The sequence below is a fragment of the Andrena cerasifolii genome, chromosome 1 (genome assembly GCF_050908995.1).
Source record: "Andrena cerasifolii isolate SP2316 chromosome 1, iyAndCera1_principal, whole genome shotgun sequence".
In the NCBI taxonomy this organism is placed as follows: domain Eukaryota; kingdom Metazoa; phylum Arthropoda; class Insecta; order Hymenoptera; family Andrenidae; genus Andrena; species Andrena cerasifolii.
In genome coordinates this window covers 33,239,647-33,259,466 of record NC_135118.1, presented here as the reverse complement: position 1 = coordinate 33,259,466, position 19,820 = coordinate 33,239,647, and the positions used below count along the sequence as shown (strand labels likewise).

The following is a 19,820-nucleotide window of genomic DNA, read 5'->3' as shown; positions in this document are numbered from 1 at the left end:
TTACCGATATCCTTCGACGCCGCGCGCTTCAGTTTCTGGCGCGTTAAGCCGCGTTTGCACTCAGAAAGCGGGTGCGACTTCTTCCCAGATTTCGGCGTAATTCAAGCGTAAAGAATGCTCGATTACACTCGAAGTTCGCGGGGGAAGAACGAGCGCTCGCTCGCTTCGTGCAAACGCGGCTTAACGAGGTGAGGAATGCACGGAGCGGTTCGAAGAAGTGGACAGGTGCGTGGCTCCCTTCCACGGGAGGGGGGCGTAGTGGGGAGGCTGACGCAGAACTCGGAGCAGAGGGCGCCACTGGCGCATGCGCCAGACTAAAGTGTTGCAATATTAAAAGTTGGGTTTGTTTACATTTTCTTTCTCGTTATTTGCTGATTGTAAAATTAAAATGACATTTTAATTTTGACATTTACCTAAGTTTTGTCCAAGTTAAAGATTTCGTACGGAAATGTGCATTATGATTTATCAATTTCAATTTTTTTTTTCGTAGTAGCTTTTCACGCACTGAGTTAAATAAGATAACTCAGACTTATTTTTTCAATTTCAGAGTGAACTTTTCAATCAAAGCAGCTTCCTCCTTAGTTATTATAGATGACGGCATGGCGACCATCAGGCACTTCCCTCTAAAAAATACTTTCATTGCCCATCTCTCCCATATGACCATCTCCGCCGGAGTAACCCCACATCTATTTTAGAAATTATAAACAGAATAAGAATTTCAGATCGTAAGGGACTCAAATTTTAATATACAAGCTTATTCTAAAGCTTTGGGTATGAATGAAATTACGCTGTGAATGGAAATGAATGGTGAATCCGACTTGTGGCCAATTGTCAAGCTGCCCAAGGGCTAAGACGTCGTTATCTTGTACACGAGAAGTGAATCTCATGTTTTATTTTGGAGCAGTGCATTGTGTGGAGATTTATCACGGAACACATCGGAAAATTGTGACGAAGGGATGGAACCCGGTTGGCGTACGATGACTCACGTTATCCATTGACATTACCACGAAGCAGATGCTACCGGTTATTGCATTGATACGTCCACTTCCTCCGTGGCTGCTCGTCACTGTCATTCAGCAATTTAGTTCTCAAGCTGCGGCGTTAACGGCCTCGCGGGGAGGGGCGGATACATGCGTCGATGCATGCAGAAATTTAACAGCGAAATGTAATCAAATTTCTGCCTCTTTTTACTGAAGCGCAACGGCGGATGAAAGACACGAAAGTTGGACCAGAAAGTGTGGCCACGTAGTACCATTTACAGATATGGAGATTCTTATTTCAATGACGCGTGGATTACAACGTAAGATTAGCAATAGAACTACATGGTACTGTTTAAGCTGATGATTATCATTTTGATTTTTAAGAACTATTCACATGGAGATTCGAAATTCACGGTTAGAGGACGCTTATACACACAGTTAAATACAAATGGATTACAATCAACAAATGGACAAATTGTCATTAAGAAATGGATTAGAATGTGAACATACTCTCCGCAGTTTTCCTGGAGACTTATCATCGAACCACAATGTTATAAAATTGCGATAAAAGGATAATTGCGGAGTCCTTGTAGAAAACACTGAAAGTGCCAAAAATCAAATTCTATACTATAGTATTACCATTGGCACGTACAATATTTTCCGAAAAAAATAATTTCTTTTTGGCAATTACAGTGTTTTCTACAAAGAGACTTCAATGTCATAAATTATTGAGCAACAGAATAGGATAACAGAAATTTGAAATAGGAATTCAAAAATATCTTGTAACAAGTAATCAAATTCTGAAATCATTTTTGCCGCGGCGAAATAAAATCTTGTTTATAAATATTATAGAAAAAAAATTATTTGTTTTGTAATCACAAGTGAAAAATATTGAAATGAATAAGCGTCTCAAGCATCGTGGGGTCCATCAGACTCCACCTCATTATTTCAGGGTTAAGGGAACAGTTTGAAAAAATCGAAGTGAACGCAGGACGTTGCGTAACGCTACATCGAACTTCCTCCTAACGACCTGTGAATCAAACTCTAATGGGAACGATCTAATTGCGAGCAATTAGTGGTTTTCTAAGTAACACACCTTGAGCGCGCATCATCAAACGATAAGGATTGCGAAATGCTCCAAAAGATTCGCGTACAACACTCCGGGCCCCTGAAGAAGATCGTATCAATTCTATTTGTTCCAGCTCGTTGGGGCAAAACAAGATTGCTAAATCGCTTTTTCTTCGCGCTGGTAATCCAATTTGCACGCGGTAATCTTAAGAATAGGAAATCTGGGAACAGGCTGAAGGACTTTGAGATTAGCACTTTGCTGCTCTTGTAGCGGACGTTTGGGAAAACAAAAAGGGGGAGCAGATAAATGACAATAATAATAATAAGAAAAAAATAATAATAAGAAGAAAAATAATAATAATAAGAAAAATAATAATAATAATAAGAAAAATAATAATAATAATAATAGTAATAATAATAATAATAATAATAATAATAATAATAATAATAATAATAATAATAAACGAATTCGACCGTAGTTTTATACTAAAATTACTTCAGCTTAGGTTAATAGCAGCAGAAAGCTGTACTTCTGCACCAAAATTTCTATTTCTCTTACATCTTCTTTCCGCTTCCCTTTTCTTTTTTCCAATATTTTTCTAATAATTTTCTAATAATTCCTAATGATTTGTAATAATTTCCTAATAATTAGTGATAAATTCCTAATAATTCCGAATAATTTCCTAACAATTCCCAATAATATGTAATAATTTTCTAATGATTTACTATGTGTAATATAAGGCCTTTGCTATTGTTACTGTATACAAAAATATTAATATCGTTCTCAAATTAACAGAATTGCGTTAAAAAAAATGACGTAGTGCTATTCCAAATATTACCTACCAGATTTAAATTTTGAGGAATACATAGTATCTGCTATGTGGATGCCTACCATTTCCAAAAAAAGAGGCACATCATAGGAAGTCATCAAGAGGGTAGAAATTTAATTGACGTTGATTTCCTTGGTAAAAAAAAGGCCAAGGGGGTGGAACGAGGCTGATTAAGGAAACGTTGGTACCGGCAAGGAAACTTTGTACGATATTCGAAGAAAACCGAGAGTCAATACTTTCCAGGGGAGGATAAAATCGAGGGAAAGCTTTCGAAACTCTTCCGTAGCGCATGTAGGTGAAAACGGGAAGAACTCGGCAAGGCGAGCGAGAGATATCGCGGGTGAAAAGAGCATTTTTTACATCACAGAGGGATTCGTCGCGACCAATAAAACCGCGGGAATCGCTTCAAGGCCCACTGACCCGGTTCTCGTCGTAGTTTTCATATTTTCTATAACCATCTCACGTGCCATTGAACTCTTCTACGGTCCCTGAGTTTGCACCACGGGGCGAACAGTGCAATTCAAATACCATTTAACCCGATTGAAATATTTGCGAATTTGAAAAGCTGCAAATGATATTTAATTTTCAACATGCATTGGACCTATTATTCTCCAAATTTCGCGCGTCCCAAATATTCCTACTCTAATTTATGAACAGAGATACAAAAAATTATTTTATATTAAATTATTGTTTAGTATTAAAAAACGAAAAGCCGAGGTAAATCTACAAAATCAATATTGCTCCTTGGATACATCATTATTTATTAATTTGTTTATTTCCTTACTTCGCTTTTTATTTATGTATTTAATGCTTGACATTCACACCGAGTTTCATAAAAATCAGAATTTTCGATTTCGCAATGTTTCCTGATTAACGATAATTTGGAGAAATCGAGTATTCTTTCTCCAACCAAGTCATAACACTAATTTTTAAGAGAAGCAACACAAAGCCCCCTAATCACTATAAGATACACGTTCCCTTAGCAACAAACAGCTTCCGCGCGAAATCGTAAACAGCCTTATCAAAAACTGCGATTCACCTTTCGAGCTCGTTGCCGTTTGCCTCGGAGCAACCAGATAACGGGCCAGCAGCAGTCGATCCATCCTCGTCTGCTGGTGCGACGGGAGCTTGACGTCATGGATGTCGAGGGTCAGGACCCACGTGGATCTGACGACGGGCCGCTACATCGATTAAATCCATTTAAGAAGACCGACGAGAACACGAGAACCTCCGGGGAAATTCACTGAGCGACAGTTTAACGACCGCGCGAGCCTCTTCCCTTGATTCTGCTAATCACATTCGCTTTCCCCTTCGCGGGGGGCCATACACTGTCGAAATGCACCAGCGGTAACGTAAAAATCGGCAAACGAGAAATCGGTAAACAAGAAATCGGTAACCGAAAAATCGGTAAACGAGAAATCGGTAAACGAAAAATCGGTAAACGAGAAATCGGTAAACGAAAAATCGGTAAACAAGAAATCGGTAAACGAAAAATCGGTAAAAGAGGAATCGGTAAAAGAGGAATCGGTAAACGAAAAATCGGTAAACGAGAAATCGGTAAAGTAAAAATTACTCCGAGTGATGTACGCGTGTGTATCTATGACTTCCAGAATCGAAACTGCGATGGAACTTGACACGGTACGCGAGACCCTGTGTGAAAGTCTGTTTGTTGATAGCTGCAGCCTTGCTGTGGTTAGAGCCCGTACGAGTGTTATCGAGAGTCAACAACACTCTGATTTACATTTAATTACGTTACATAGAAGGTGAAACCCGCGAACCGTCGATAGTCGAGCGTGCTGTGCGATTAACGGTATCAGGCGCACTCCCCACGCTCGTTTCTTCCGTTACCGACTAATAAAAACTCTGGTGATTATCGAGTGATCGTAGAAACCCGCCGGAACAGGCTGAGAGTGCCCCCTTTGATAAAATACGTCGAAAAATGTTAAAGAAGTTTTCTCGTAGGACGCGTTGTTTTCGAGAAAATCGATCTCGAAGAGGAGGTCCGAAAGGTGCGCGAGGCCGAACTCACCGCGCGCTCGGGCGCGCATGTCCCGCACACGTATTCGAAACCGATTATCTCGAAAACGGAAACTCGTACGAGGAAATCGTGCTGCACGTTTTTTGGCCGTTTTTTCGCGACGAATCGAGTCCGATCGGATTTCACCGTGGGATATAATTGCTTCTTGTCGAATTTATAATAGTTCGTAAAATATTCGCGTACGAAATTTTAGGAACTAGTTCTGTACAACTGGCAGAAGCTGAACGGTGCACGTCGATATCTTTATTACCCCCTGACGTAGTCGATATTTAAGAAATTCGTCCGTCAAACTTTTTAATTAGGTCAGGTGGAATCAATTACTTGTTGCAAGGAGGTTTAATCTCTTAACGTCCGAGGTCAGAAAGTTTAAAATGTTAAGTCCTTCCGAACAAGGGGCACTGAAGGGAATACTTTACAGAATCTGTGACCACCAACCACGAGATAATCGAACTAACAGCAGCCCTAATAACTAGACTCGACGGGGACGAAGTTTCGTACGTGCGAAACCGAATTGCGTCATGATCGCGCCATAGTCACGAGGTTTTGTTTACAGAGCATTACCAGCTCGAATGCTCGCCGTTTTAGAAGAATTACGATGCACGAAGCGTATGAGTAAGCACGGCTCTATCAACTACCGCGGAAGCGTCTTATCATGAAGATGACATCCCTGAATTTTTGTGAGGGCAGATACACGCGCGCGTGTCGAGCGTCGAAGATAGATTCGAATGGCAGAAATTCTGAAGCTACCAGGCATCCAACTTAATATTTACGATTTTTGAAGAAAAAAAGAATGTAATAAATTTTAGATTTCGAGTGTCTAAATCTGTGGAATTAGTTATTAAGAATGTAGAATTTGATGTTATACGTTCGAATATCAAGAATTTTGGGTTTGGTTTTAGCGCTGGCCCGGTGATTTTGATAGTCCTGTACACCAAACGCCCATAGGCGTTTATCGCATGGTACGATAGGCTAAATGCCAACATAGACTTAAAGTGACCAACAGGTTAAATTATATTGAACAAGTTTATGTAAGTTTATAGTGCCCGCATTGAAATGACTGTTCAATTTCAATTCCGGGAACTGGTTAACTCAGAAAAACATTAATTTCAGATAGTGAAACACTCAAGTTGTCTCCTAAAAACTTGTTGCCGAAACTAACAGGAAATCTTATCTAAAGGGAACGGCTTTATTTGCTAAATGAGCGCGCGTGAAATGTTAAATATTTATTTTCGGTATTTTTAACGTAGTGTCACATGATGATGCGATGACATCACAAAAATTCAGATGGAAATACTCTTGCTGTGAACTGCCATGGAATTAAATAGCTTTGATTGGCAATTGCACAGAAATTCAAGACTTTACTTGTATTGCAATTACATCCAATAAATGTTAATGGAAAGCTTTGTCAAAGTGATACGCGATCAAAAAAATTCCCGTAATCAAATAAAAATATTTTGCACATCTTCCAAGTGACATTCATCTTTGGCGATTGCTAAATACTCTTTCCATATCAGACAGTAATATTCCATAAGCAATTCGTAATAAATAAGAACGCAAATAGCAAGTAATCATCATTCGCCTTGTTCATTGATAAGAAGTTTCGGCGAACTGAGTGGTCGGAGGACCATTATCTGCGTGCGAAGTTATTATATGTGGCTGCTAATCGAGGCTTATTTTCGATGATAAATGAAAAAAGCAGCTTCGTATCCACTTTTACAGTCACCTGCAGAGAAAGAAGAATCGTGCGTGTTACACACTCTCGCGTCAATTTTACGAATTGAAATCGGTCGGTAATGCAGAGACTTACCGACAGAGTAGGCTTTTGCTACGTCGGTACGAACGATTCCATGCAATAGAATTCATTATGAGAACTAATTATGAAATATGTTTCACATTAATAAATTGTTTAAATCATGAAGAAAATTGTAATGTAATTACATACTTAAAAAGGAACCTGAGAAAAATAAAAATTCAAATTTGGTACTCGCATTTCACTCATAAGAAACAACTTTTTTATTGCTTCTTAACCACAGTGTAGATCGCATAGAAGTTTCATACGGTAAAGGATGAACTTACCACTTAATTCCCGTTATGATCGGTATTTTAGACCCAAGGAAATGTTTTCTAGTGCCCTCTAGCGCAACTACGAAGTAGTAGTTTCGAACAAAGTTATAATTAGGAAGTAAACGCAGGTAATCGGTTAGCGCGGCTCTTTAAACGGTTCGAAGTTACTTCGAAGCTGGCCGGTGTACGTTTCTGGTTCTAGCTGAAATCGATTGAGCGGGCTTCGCTTCTTAATGAGTTTCCCCGACAAAGCACTGGCGTCTGCTCAATTTCCTCGTTGTTACATGCCTTCCGCCCTTAAGAAATAACGGTTTCCTGCGCGGCAAGTGCAAGGGAACGCGTAAAAAGTCTATTGTTACCGACGGAAGGGGTCAAGGACTGATTTCTGAATGTGGTGTACGAGAGAGGATAGGAGCGAGAAGGAACACGTACTACGAACACGTTAACGTGTAACCAACCAACACAAACATGCGGATACTTCTCAGACTTTTTACTACTTACGAATTTCCGGCTTTTAATGAAAACGTGACATTACCATTTTCGGCTGATCGTCTCACGGTGATATTTAACGGTACTAAGTTTCGAACGATGTTTGCTAAGTAGTAATTAGATCGCTGGCATAGAAGCAGCATTGTCTTGCCAGAATGAGGCTACTGCTAATGTGTGTGAAATTGAATTTGGAAATCTGATTTCAATATATCATAATCTCAAGATTGATATGTCGAGACCCCAATTTCGAATACGTCGAAATCGCAATTTTGTTATCTCCCACTTAAAAACTGGACAAACCGAAATCACAAGTACGATATTTCGTGTTTCAATTTCGAATACCTCAAAATCTCAATTTTGATATCTCCCACTTCAAAATTAAAAAAAAAAAATTTTTGATTTTCAAAACATCAATTTCGATATTTCGAAATTCAATTTACGATATACATATAAAATCTCAATTTTGCTATTTCCGACTTCAAAATTCGGTTTATTGAAACTCCGAGCTTGATATCCCGAATTTCAATATCCAATACCTCAAAATCGCAATTTTGCTATCTCCCACTTCAAAATTCGATAAATCGAGGTTCAATTTCCAAAATCTGACAATCTCAATCTCGCAATTTTCCACTTCAAAATTCGATCAATCGAAACCCCAAATTCGATATATCGAACTTGTACATGCCACATATCGAACTTGAATATTCGACATTCCGAAACTCAGCATTTAATAACCGAACATGGAATCAACGTTGACGTCACACATCCAAATGCCCCCCTCTAAATTTTTTATAAACCTAAAAATTCCTCTAATTAATATTCACGACACATACACCCTTCATACGTCAACTCCGACTTCCCACAATATTTTTATTTGCCCCCTCGGTGCGCGGAAGCGGCATCACAAAAGAAACAGCCCAACTTTCGGTGTCCTTTTTTAACTGCAAGCGGAAATAGATCCGACCACTGGTATCTTATACAGATTTCAACCATTCCAGGAAGCCTTTCTCGTTTATCATACGCACGACTTTTTACGGGCGCAACGACGCGGGAGATAAAGCCAGTCGTTATTCCACAGACCCGCTAGGTAGACGCTCTTAAATCAAAACTTTATAAAAGACACGTATCCGTCACTGAATTCCCACGAATATCTACATAAATCTCATAACATAAAACATTTGCAAAAATCAATCCACCATATTCTAGCTCAGAGAACAACACAAAGACTCAATAATATTATTATTTATTCCACGGGTAAAGGCTCTTTAATTTACACTAAACGATTCATAAAGTTAACAAAGAAACAGTGTGCCAGAAAAGAAAAGAGAAGAAGAGCCAGTACAAAAATAAACAAACAATAAAACACGAAAATAATAAAACTAATGAACTAATAGAATTAAAATTAAAATTAACAGACTTGTAGAGAGAGATTACCGCGAGCGACAGCCCACAAACGATATTTAAAGGAGGCGAATGTACCATTAAAAAAGTCCCCACCTCAACACCTTTATCTTAGAAAACACAATACGATCAGCAAACATTCACAAATCACTACTCTGTCCCCCACACTGAACGCAAAACTTTTCCAATACCCCGCATTGTACAAGGGACCTTGAAGTAGGTACTCTAAACTTCCAACGACACAGCGCCAGATCTGCATTTCCGAGGTCCACGCGGCGAGCCATGCAAGCCGCGACATTCGAAGAAAGTGGTTAAAAAGCGAAACGTTTACGAGTCTAGATACGAGCACGATTGCCCCGCTGAAACGGGCCGCAGCCAGGGAGCAGTCTACGCGCGATTCCAAGATCCTCTTTCCATAGATGGCTCTGGGAGATAAAAAAAAAAAGCACCCGACCAGTCTTTACCGAGGACTCGCCCGCCTCCCGTCACCCGCGGAGCCCCTATCTGGCCAGGCGAATAACAATGAAAACACGCTTTGCGTGACAACGGCGGCAGGTTGCATGTGGATTTAAAAGGAGAAACGTACAATGGTGACCGGCGGCGAAACAAAGCGAACGGCAGAATGGGCGCAGAAACGCGGCGGGCATTCCGAAACGATGCCCGATGCGTCCTGTGATTACTACGACACCAATCGACTTTATCATTAGCCCTTTGTGATCTGGAATATTTTTGACCCTTCTGTCTACCTGCGAGGCGCGCAATTAGTGTAGGTGCTTTCAATGGGGTCGTATAGCTTGCCTGTACACGGTGATGGGGTAGAGTGAATTGTAAGTAGTATGGTACAGTTGTGAATATGAAGTATGTTCGAATCATATACTGGGTGTGACAGAAATAAATGAGCAAATTTTGGTGTCATATTTTGCTCTTCCTGAGGATGATAAAAGGTCAGGTAAATGTAGGTTAGGAAACTCTTCTTTTTCGAGATACAGTGGCTCGCATTAATATTCGGACACTTTTTAAAATCGCATAACTTTTTTAGAATTGGTCCAAATAACTTGAGTTTTTTTGAGGAGCTAGAAGGATTAGTTTGCTAACTGACGCGTTTCGTCGTTTTGAAAAAAAATGTATTTGGTTGGAATAGCGAAAAGAATAGTAAAGGTCGATTTTTAAATTTTTTGATTGCTGATTTCCCGCTGATTTCGGGAATTTTCGCGATTCTCGACCTTATTCTGCGATCTTTAAACGTTTGTAGCTCGGAGCAACGTTAACCGATTTTGATGAAATTTTCTGCAATCTACAAACGGGTTTTTTTTTAATTTTCATTACAAGCTCACAAAAACAGTTTAAAAATCGACCTTTACTATTCTTTTCGCTATTCCAACCAAATACATTTTTTTTTTCAAAACGACGAAACAAGTCAGTTAGGAAACTAATCCTTCTAGCTTCTAAAAAAAACTCAAGTTGTTTGGACCAATTCTAAAAAAGTTATGCGATTTTAAAAAGTGTCCGAATATTAATGCGAGCCACTGTATAAACACTTTCTGTTTATATTGAAAATGTACGTGAGTTGCTGTCACGCGTATAATTTCAAGCATTATCGCTTTCTTTCTCATGAAACTAATGTGACAGAGTAAGTCAATATTAAAATTTTAGTTTATTATAATATATTGGATTGGTAGTCGGGAATAGGGCTGTAACGAATACCAGAGAATTCGAATTTGAGATTCGAATATTTGAATAGCAAAGCATTCAAATTTGAGATTCGAATATTTGAATACCAAAGAACTCAAATTTGAGATTCGAATATTTGAGTACCAAAGAACTCCAATTTGAGATTCGAATATTTGAGTACCAAAGAACTCAAATTTGAGATTCGAATATTTGAATACCAGAGAATTCGAATTTGAGATTCGAATATTTGAATACCAAAGAATTCGAATTTGAGATTCGAATATTTGAAAACCAAAGAATTCAAATTTGAGATTCGAATATTTGAATACCAAAGAACTCAAATTTGAGATTCGAATATTTGAAGAAATTATTCGCATTCGAAATTATTCGAAAACTACAGCTGTAGTCAGGAAACACTAAAAAATTTGATTTTCAACAGAATTTGAAATGGACCAGGAACTTATGACCGTCTTCCATATTCAAAAGGAAGTCATTTCCAGCAATTCCTCTAAATAAATTTGTAAGCATTGTTACAATATTTCCTGATAAACAAAAAGTGTTAATATCTCGGAAAGGAAGAGTTTCCGAACCCATGTTTACACGACCTTTCTTCGTCCTTAGGAAGAATAGAATACGTTCCCAAAGTTTCATCACTCACTTCTGTCACACCCGTTATATCGGCCACCAATTCTGTCACTATACTACCCCAATACCTGCCTCCAGTTCCCATTCCTCGCCTACTCAACGGTCACCGCGCACGAAGCCGCTTCCCAAAAGAGGGGGACGTTCTTTCCACGCACCTACGCGCGCTGCTTTCCCAAGGGAAATTCCCAGGGGTGTCAGAAAACAGCTGTGCGAGGGGAAGGTAAGGGTGGAGGGCCTGGAGGCACCTGGTCAGGTAGGAAAAACTATAAAAGCTGATGACCACCCTTGCTGCGAACTTTTGCAGCAAATTTTTTAAACTAATTTCCTAGAACTCAGCTCATGACTAATTACTTTATGCACATAATTGACTAGGTTTGAATAAATCATCACGCTAATTGCGAGTAATGGGACATCTTTTAGAAAAAGGAAATGCTAAGTGGTTATCATCGATGACTGCTTTCTTATCGCACGTCGTCCCCTTATCGCAAATCGGAAAAGAAATCTCTAGACACCGAGCGCGCTGCTTAACGAGTCACGTGGCTTGCTTTATTAGACGAAACTAATGAGCGATTGCGGTGGTCCTGGCGATAAGAGGGGGTGGCAGAGAAACTGGATCGTTGTTCTAGCTCTGCTACGTTCTCGTTATTAGCGATAACCGTATCGAGGAGTTTCGTGGTATTAATTATTATTATATTATTATTATTGCACGGGTATAGTACTTTTTAGTTTACAATGATAAGCACTAAAGAGAAAGGATTACATATAAATTATGTAATACATTTACACAAGTTTTGTATAAATTAGACAGGAATAATCATTTAGTTAAAGTTTTCTCGTGTTTTTGATAAATATTATCAACATTATTCCAAAAATATAATTTTTGCAATATATTTTTTTCAAATTCTCGAGAATTCTCAAGAAATATGATCTCATTTCCGATTTCTCGAGAAACAGAAAATATAGAGAAATCAAAAACACTAAACGATACCATCACCTAAATCATCGCCAGAATACTGACCTTGCCTCCTGGGACTCCCTGTAGGGTCGTCTTTAAATTATATAATGCTCTGGGGGGGGGGTATTTCTTACGAGGGGAGGGGGAGTGAGTCAGGTAGCGCCTTACGTAATATTTTTTAGCTTAATATTTAACAAATACAAATTCTATAATTAAATTTCCGGAACAGTAATTTTAGTTGCGAAACCGAGCTAAATGAATCATGTAAGTTTCTAAAAGAATTTTAATAGCTGAAAAAATGCAATATGAAAATTTTACCCAGGGAAGGAGGGCAGGTGTTGGAATATAAAAACGAATTTTTATACCAGGGGAGCGAGGGGGTAAGAAATCAACAAAATTACCCTTACGTAATTTAAGAATGGCCACTGCAGAAAGCACCCCAGGGCGTTCGCAGACTATTTTCCGGGGAGCAGGGGCAGTTTTGAGGTGACCGTAAAGAAAAATATAGTAATGAAAAAACAACCCTGGCGATGGCGTCGACGAATCGGATCATGAAGCACGCGGTGCAAGTGGAGTGGCCCTCTTGCTTCTTTTACCCCATTTTGAAGTGCCAATTTAATTAAAATTTTAAAACCGAAATTTCAATAAAATAATCTCAAGAAAATATTCACTTTTTTAGTATAAACTTAATAAATATTAGTTTTTACTAATAAGTGATTTTTTTCTCGAAAGCCAGGGGGTAGCTGCCCCTTTTGCTCCTTCCCCCCTCCGGACACCAATGAATACATTAATATCTTTATTTAATAAATTAATATGAATTCAAACAGTTCCTATGAATTTCGGAAGGATTAATCTAAGGGCAATAACATCGACGAAGCTCGTACGAATTTGTGTAGAATTCCTCCGAGCTCCGTTTGGACAGTGTAATGAATGTAAGTGGAGAGTAGCTTCCACTGGAGGCTACTATCGAGGCAAATTTATGCACAGTCAATTATAAACTTTTCACTGGCCACGATGCACGTGGAATTGCATAGGGAATATATTATCGAAGTCCCGTCGATGGAATCACGGGAAATGCTTTCCCACGGTGGCCTCGTACGTATTTCACTATTTCCCGAGGAACGGGGTCGCGAGCGCAACGACGAGAGAAATAGAACAATTGACTCACTTGTATTTCGAGCAGCAGCTCCGTCTTCTTTCGCCTTATGTCTATCAGAATCTTCTGCTGCTCGGACGTCAATTCTGCAAAACCCAAGAGAAACAATTTCAACGTCGCTCCGCTGCGTCCTTATGCGTGGGTATCGCTGGCGGTGCCATTTATGAAATGGCAAAAATGGGCACGGTAAATAGTTACATTTTAAATACCAAACCACTCATTCGCGGCCGGAGAGATTTTTGCTTATTTAAACACACCTTCAAGAAAAAATTACGCAATATATATTCTAATCGAAGCTGATAAAACCTGGCTGCTTGCTCGACCTTAAATCGCTAAATTTTGAGTCACGCGAATCTTGACGCAAATAACTGATACAAGAGCCTGCGAAAATATCAGGCTACAGCTTTCACGAAGCACCCGACACTCTAGGGACTTAACACAATAACGGAGAGTGAATTATAAAAGCGAGTTAATAGAATTTTGGTTGCGGAGCTGACGCAGTAGTGGAAAGTTGACTATCTTGTTTATATGTTAATAGAAAGTGTTATTATAATTTATAGTAGACAGGCCACTTGTCAAAGTGTACTTTGATGCTCATAAAGTGCTAAGTAACAGTAAAATTGTATACACCGACTATAATTAACTTACGGGGAGGCCATTCTTCGATTCAGCAACGTATCAATGGGCAAACACAGGCTCGAGCGCGATATCGATGAACGGATACGGACTAACGATTAATAATTGATCGTGAACTTGATTGAACGGCAACCAGTATCGGTCTAAAGAGCGTTCGGACACTATAGTGCATCCCCGATGGCAGTCGGGCCGAGGAAGGGGACTCATTAGGAGCAATTTAGCGAAACATCTAAAAATAGGTCTTTCGAATTAAGGCTGGGGTCGCGGTTGACGAACTGAATAAACGCGAATGGGATTAGACTTCGAAGGGGAGCAAGTGGCAAACAGGCGGGCTTTATTATAAACACCTTGAGCCGATTCCTTTAGATCAGTGAAAAAATATGGCAGTCAAAAATATGAGATTTGACTTTTTTTTTTAGATCGATATGATACATAATATATACGCCGAAAACATTTAAAGAATGCAGTTCGAAGAATATAATGTATTCTAACGCAACAATCTTGAGTGCCTCACTCAAAAACCTCCCGCAATTTCCTCGCCCAATAACCGTGCATTCCTCTATCAATGTTTTCAGCTTCAACTTAAAAAAAGAGCTAGCCTCCATTCCTCTTCCCACATCCGCGCCATACATCCCTCACAGCGCAGCGATACACCTTCCCCCTCCGCCGTCATCTGTTTATTTATATTGTGGCCACACGCGACTCGGAACTAACGAAAGCAATCCAGCCGTGCACCGCGGTGCCAAGAAAGAAAGGCAACAGAAAAAAGGCCCGCAAAGGAGAGCAAACCCTCTTAAAAACAGCTTGAAAAGGTTAACGCCCGACCGTGGCGCCAAACGGCTGGCGCGCGAAGCTCGATTTTGAAGGAACTCCGAAGGGCAGGAACACATTACCGTTGATTGACGCGGACGCGATAACGCTGGAAACGCAACGCCGTCGAATACCTAGAACGCAGCCGCTCGTGCCGTATAATTTGCTCTGTGTTCTCGAGCGAGGGTAAACACGGAACAGAAGGGGGAAGGGAGAGCGAGAGAGAGAGAATGGTGCATAGAGCGCGTTTCATATGCCATTCATAACGTGTTCTGCCACCTGCGCTACGTCGCGAACGGTACCGTATGATCATCCCCAACGCTCGACCTCCACGCCGTGAGGTTATGTAATTCGAACGGGTGCGGTAACCTCTTCCTCTCTCGCGCGACGAACGGAAAGTCGGCTCCCGGATTAGGCTAGGTTACGTGCCCGAGCGGAACAATTAGAAACTGTTGCTTCGCTGCTATACGGGCGATCATCGTAACGGGGTCGATAGCCGTGCACCACCGATCGTCAAGGGTACAGAGGCTGGAAACGATACGCGGAGGCTCTAAATTCCAGTGATCGTGGCTTTGTGATCGTTTTCGTCGCACATTTCTGTCAATTCGTTTCAGCCGATAGCGGAAGCACGATTAACGCTCCGCCAAGTTTACGACCTCGCCGCACATTCCTCCTCCAGCTACAATACCCTAACGATTTTTGAATCCCGCTGTGCGGTCGCCCGTCGCCAAAACACTGCGGCTCGTAATCTACTAACACCAGCCGACCCGTAAGAATAACCGTAATATCGTGTTTCCGCGATCGAAACCGATCGTGGCACACATCGGACGCGGCGCTTTGCGCAATCGCGTGATTCACGGGGTGTTCGGTTTCAAGATGCGTGATTGTAAACAGACAAGATAATCTCGCTCCCTTAATCTATCTCGAGGAGTTCTTTTCGGAACGCTATATCGCGCGATATCGATTACCGAATGCTACGATGGCGTGGAATCGGCCCCAACGGAGATCTCTGATTCCCGGGACTCTCGCCGACCTGACCGAACGAGCATCTTTCTCTTACTGCGGGAGGCTGCGCTTTTTTGTTGACAGATGGGGGAGCAAAGATGTTTCGAGGCGTTCGGTGTATGCGATTGTTGGGACGGGAGGGTGACGGGGGAGGGCCAGGCGATGCTCGATAGATCGTACGGATTCTGGTCGGGAGAAAGGAGATTTCGTTTTGTTTACGGCGTGTGTACGATAGAAAAGGAGAAAGAGCGCGTGCGCTCTGACAGGGAAAACCCAGGCATCAGCCAGGTTGCCGTACGTGTCGGGCCAAATATATCGCGATTATACAGGAATTTTCTTACCCGTTGTGCCGAACTGGTCGACCTGATGACCACCAGAATTCACTCCCGCACCCCCCAGACCGTCCAGATCCTGCCACATCTCCGAAAACTCGCACTTTCCGGGCACACGCACGCACAGAATCACCCACCTTCACTCGAGCGTCGCCATTTTCACTGTGTACTGACCACTCTTCGGCGTAAACGACCTGAACGCCCCCCTCGACGTCGTATACCAATCGTGAACTAGCTGGCGCCATTTTCTGTCGCGGTGGGTTTACGTTCTTCCTTATCGACAGTAAACTTTCGAAAAAGTCCATGCTCCGATTCCGCTGAAATTTTACAAACAGTTTCGTTTTGCATAGAAATAACGTTTGCTTCAAGAATTTTCGGAATATTCAGAAAATAATTTTTTACCATTTTAATGCTGCCATTCCCTACCTTACCGACACAGTGTAGTATAATGATAATGTATAATGGACAACGCTTTTAAGGGGGGAAGCTACTGTGACGGTCGAAAATAAAGGCTATTTTCGAGGCATTCTTTTATATATAACATAACATAATGAAATACAAAAAAATACAATACAATAATGAAATGTAAAGTTCTACGAAATAACTTTATTACCAACCGAAAATACGTGGGCATCGACGAAGTATAGGTCCTATACCTGGTGCGTTCCGATTCACCCATAATGCGCATAAAGTGCATAGGATATGTCACGTACCCTATGCACTTCATGCGCATTATGCGTGAATCGGAACGCGCCCTATACCTCGTCTGTGATGTTAGATCTGTACCTCGTCTGTGGTATTTGCAAACTAAATTTATCGACCTACTTTATCAACTGCTGCACACTGATGTATTTTAAATAGCGCGCTGCGTGCTGCAACCCTGATTACACCAATGCAAACATGATTACATTGCGCAGTTATTGATCAATACGCGTAAGGCGAAGTGATGAGATCATAAACTGCGAAATGATTCCACAGAAAGCTTTCTTGATAAACTATATCACAACCAGAAAATTCTGATTTTAACGAAACTTCGTATGAATTTACAGCATATTGGAGTATGCAAAGAGGAATTCTCTTTTCTCGCGGAAATTCACTCTGGAGGGGTGAAATCAGACCCTTAAAGTTATCACGATTTTTCCTTTCTTTTAATATAACTTTGTAACGAAGTGAAATACAACAAAACTTTAAATACAAAAATTGTTCAGTTTCTTATACTCTGTCACGCTACGAATAGAAAAATAAAGAGTGAATTCCCAGCGAATTTCCACAGGAAAAAAATCCTCCCTGCGTGCTCCAATATGCTCCATATTCACACAGGGTCTCATTAAAATCGGAATTTTCCGGTTGGGAATGTTTCCTTGTGATTTAATCGAGGTGAACCTTAACAATTAAATCAACCGAGCACGAGTTAACGCGATAATCAAACCATCGTAATCTCAATGAAGGAATCGCTTCCAAGTAATCACTGATTGACATACGATGTAAGTTGCGCTATTTATGTAAGGAACGTCACATAACGCGCAACATCGCGTCACGTATTCACTGCACGAGACATGCTAATTGTCGTACACGTAATAATACGTTCCTCGAGGTTGTAAGCGACAATCATCGGCGTTCCTTCTGTACAATAATGCAATTATGCTGATCGTCGGTTCAACACAGGGCGCGACTGCCGCTTGAACAGATTGAACGTCAGAACTAAACGATCCACCTGCCTAGAAGTCAGAAGAAAATAATTACAGTCGCGTGACGCGGAGACGTCCTTCTGCACAGTGTTATGGGACGACTTACAACTACAGGTTTGTAACTTTCTTACGTTTATTTATACATATTGTACGGGAAAATAGATTTCTCTGTTAGAGGCACTCGTGTATGTACTATATAGAGCACCCTTCTTTATGTTGCACTTTCTGACCAGGTTAAACCAAACTGCACCGTTTGCAATATTTCCTTTTTATACCAAGCTTGGATAGAAAAGGGGAAACGAAAGAAGTGCACGCGTTCCTGGGCCTGCTAGTGAACTCGTCAGTGAGCCTTACCTAGCAGACTTTTTTGATTTTTAAAGATGTTAATTAACAGGGATTATACTACCCTCTACATTACTTGTGTGGGGTTAAAACCGTATGGAAAAATTGCCAAGCGAACTAGTTCATATATTACTAATTTTATTGTTGCAAGTCCTGGAAAATCTTGGTTAAACACTAACGATAATTGTTATTTTGGCTTGTGCATTCTGGTGTTAATATGAATGTAACATTGCACGATCTGCATCACAGTTGCTTGTGGTTTCTTATGCGAGGGAGAAAAATACCTAAGCCAGAAGGAAGATAAAAAACCCTTGACCCGATCGTAATGACTACACTAGACTATACGTAGGAACTAGACTAGGCTTATAAATTAACGTGAAAATAGTATTTACAGAGGAGCCCAGATCATATATGATTAGGATTTCCACGCCACTTAAGTATATTTTATGTATTACTCAGTCAGTCTTACAAGGGGAGGACACCATGTGGTAGACACCGAGTTTGATGAGCCTTGGCACGATGGATCTATGTCGAAAATAAGTAAATGGGTGTCCGAGCGTTTCTGCCAATGGACCTTAATAATAGAGATATTTACATGGAAATTATTAAAAATTTCATAGTGGTCGTGGGGTTTTAGTGGGTAAAAATCCCACACTACCCTGGCGTCCGCGGGAGATTCCCTTCTGGAGGCGTCGGGGTGCCATTTGAAGATGTCTCCACGTTAAAAAAAACTTTATAAATTTTTTTTACAAATTATTTTTTTATATACTTTTTTTTTTACTTGGGGAAAACTAAAAAAAATATATATATAAAATGTATAAAAAAATCCACAAAAACTAAAAACTAGAAATTAAATATATAAAAAAAATTTAAGTTAAGCGATTTTAAAATGCACTTGAAACTAAAAAATTATTATTTTCTTGTACTGTACTTACGATGGTGATATGTCAGTTTAAAGAAAATCGTGGAACCGGATATTTCATAACAGGATACGGTTCAATTTAATACAGAATCAAGCCTCGGAAACCTTTTTAGTGCATTTTAAAATCGTTAAACTTTTTTTTATATATTTTTTTATTTTCTAGTTTGTAGTTAAGACTGTGGAAGAGTCGTTGCTGTCTTTACTGGGCATTGCAGTCGAATATTTAAATCTATTTATCGGCCTTATTCCGGCACCAGTGAAAGATTATTCGGGGGATATTGTCAGCGTCCTGAATCAATCCACGGCTATCGCACGAAGTAAACGCCTGCGGTGTTAAATAGCCCGTGGTTAGTTGTTTGTCTGTGGTCGAAACCTCCTGGGAAAAAGCTAGGGGGGGGGGAGGGACTGTATGATAACGTTATCTATTTCTGTCAGTTTACTGAAGTAATCTCTGTCTGACGTGGGCAATCATGGAAGAATCGATTTTCGTGATGTTAGCAGCGTCATAAAGGATCTGATTTTTAACGTAATGCTGCCCAGCCGGAGTTTGATGTTCGATATAAATGGAGGTAGGCTCTTAATCATTTTTTCGCTCAAGGGTGTTTTTAATCTTTCGATGGAGGTATGATTAAAGTTCGATATAGAATTGACACTGCCCTAGATGCGGGGATGTTGCATGGTAGGACAAAACTAGTATATATTAGGGGTGTTCGATTCCGATTCGATTCTTCAGAAAATCGATTCTTTTGGTTAAAAGATCGATCTTTTGCAACGATTCTTTGGTATCC

General features: G+C 40.3%; 1 protein-coding gene across 4 annotated transcripts in view; it reads right to left on the bottom strand.

The window, feature by feature from the left end:
* The window catches only part of Step (cytohesin steppke), a 99,914-nt gene extending 83,656 nt beyond the window's left edge, over nucleotides 1-16,258 (bottom strand). Inside the window, exons 1-2 of one of the 4 annotated variants that reach the window (XM_076827980.1) lie at nucleotides 16,090-16,258; nucleotides 13,310-13,383 (exon numbers count right to left, since the gene is read on the bottom strand). In XM_076827980.1, coding sequence (XP_076684095.1) covers nucleotides 13,310-13,383; nucleotides 16,090-16,168 — 153 coding nt within the window. In that variant the 5' untranslated portion in view covers nucleotides 16,169-16,258. Of the gene's footprint in view, nucleotides 1-3,917; nucleotides 4,498-13,309; nucleotides 13,384-16,089 lie in introns of those variants that run through there. The other 3 variants (XM_076828000.1, XM_076828008.1, XM_076827990.1) reach the window with 3 other exon arrangements.
* Between the last annotated feature and the right edge of the window lie 3,562 nt (nucleotides 16,259-19,820).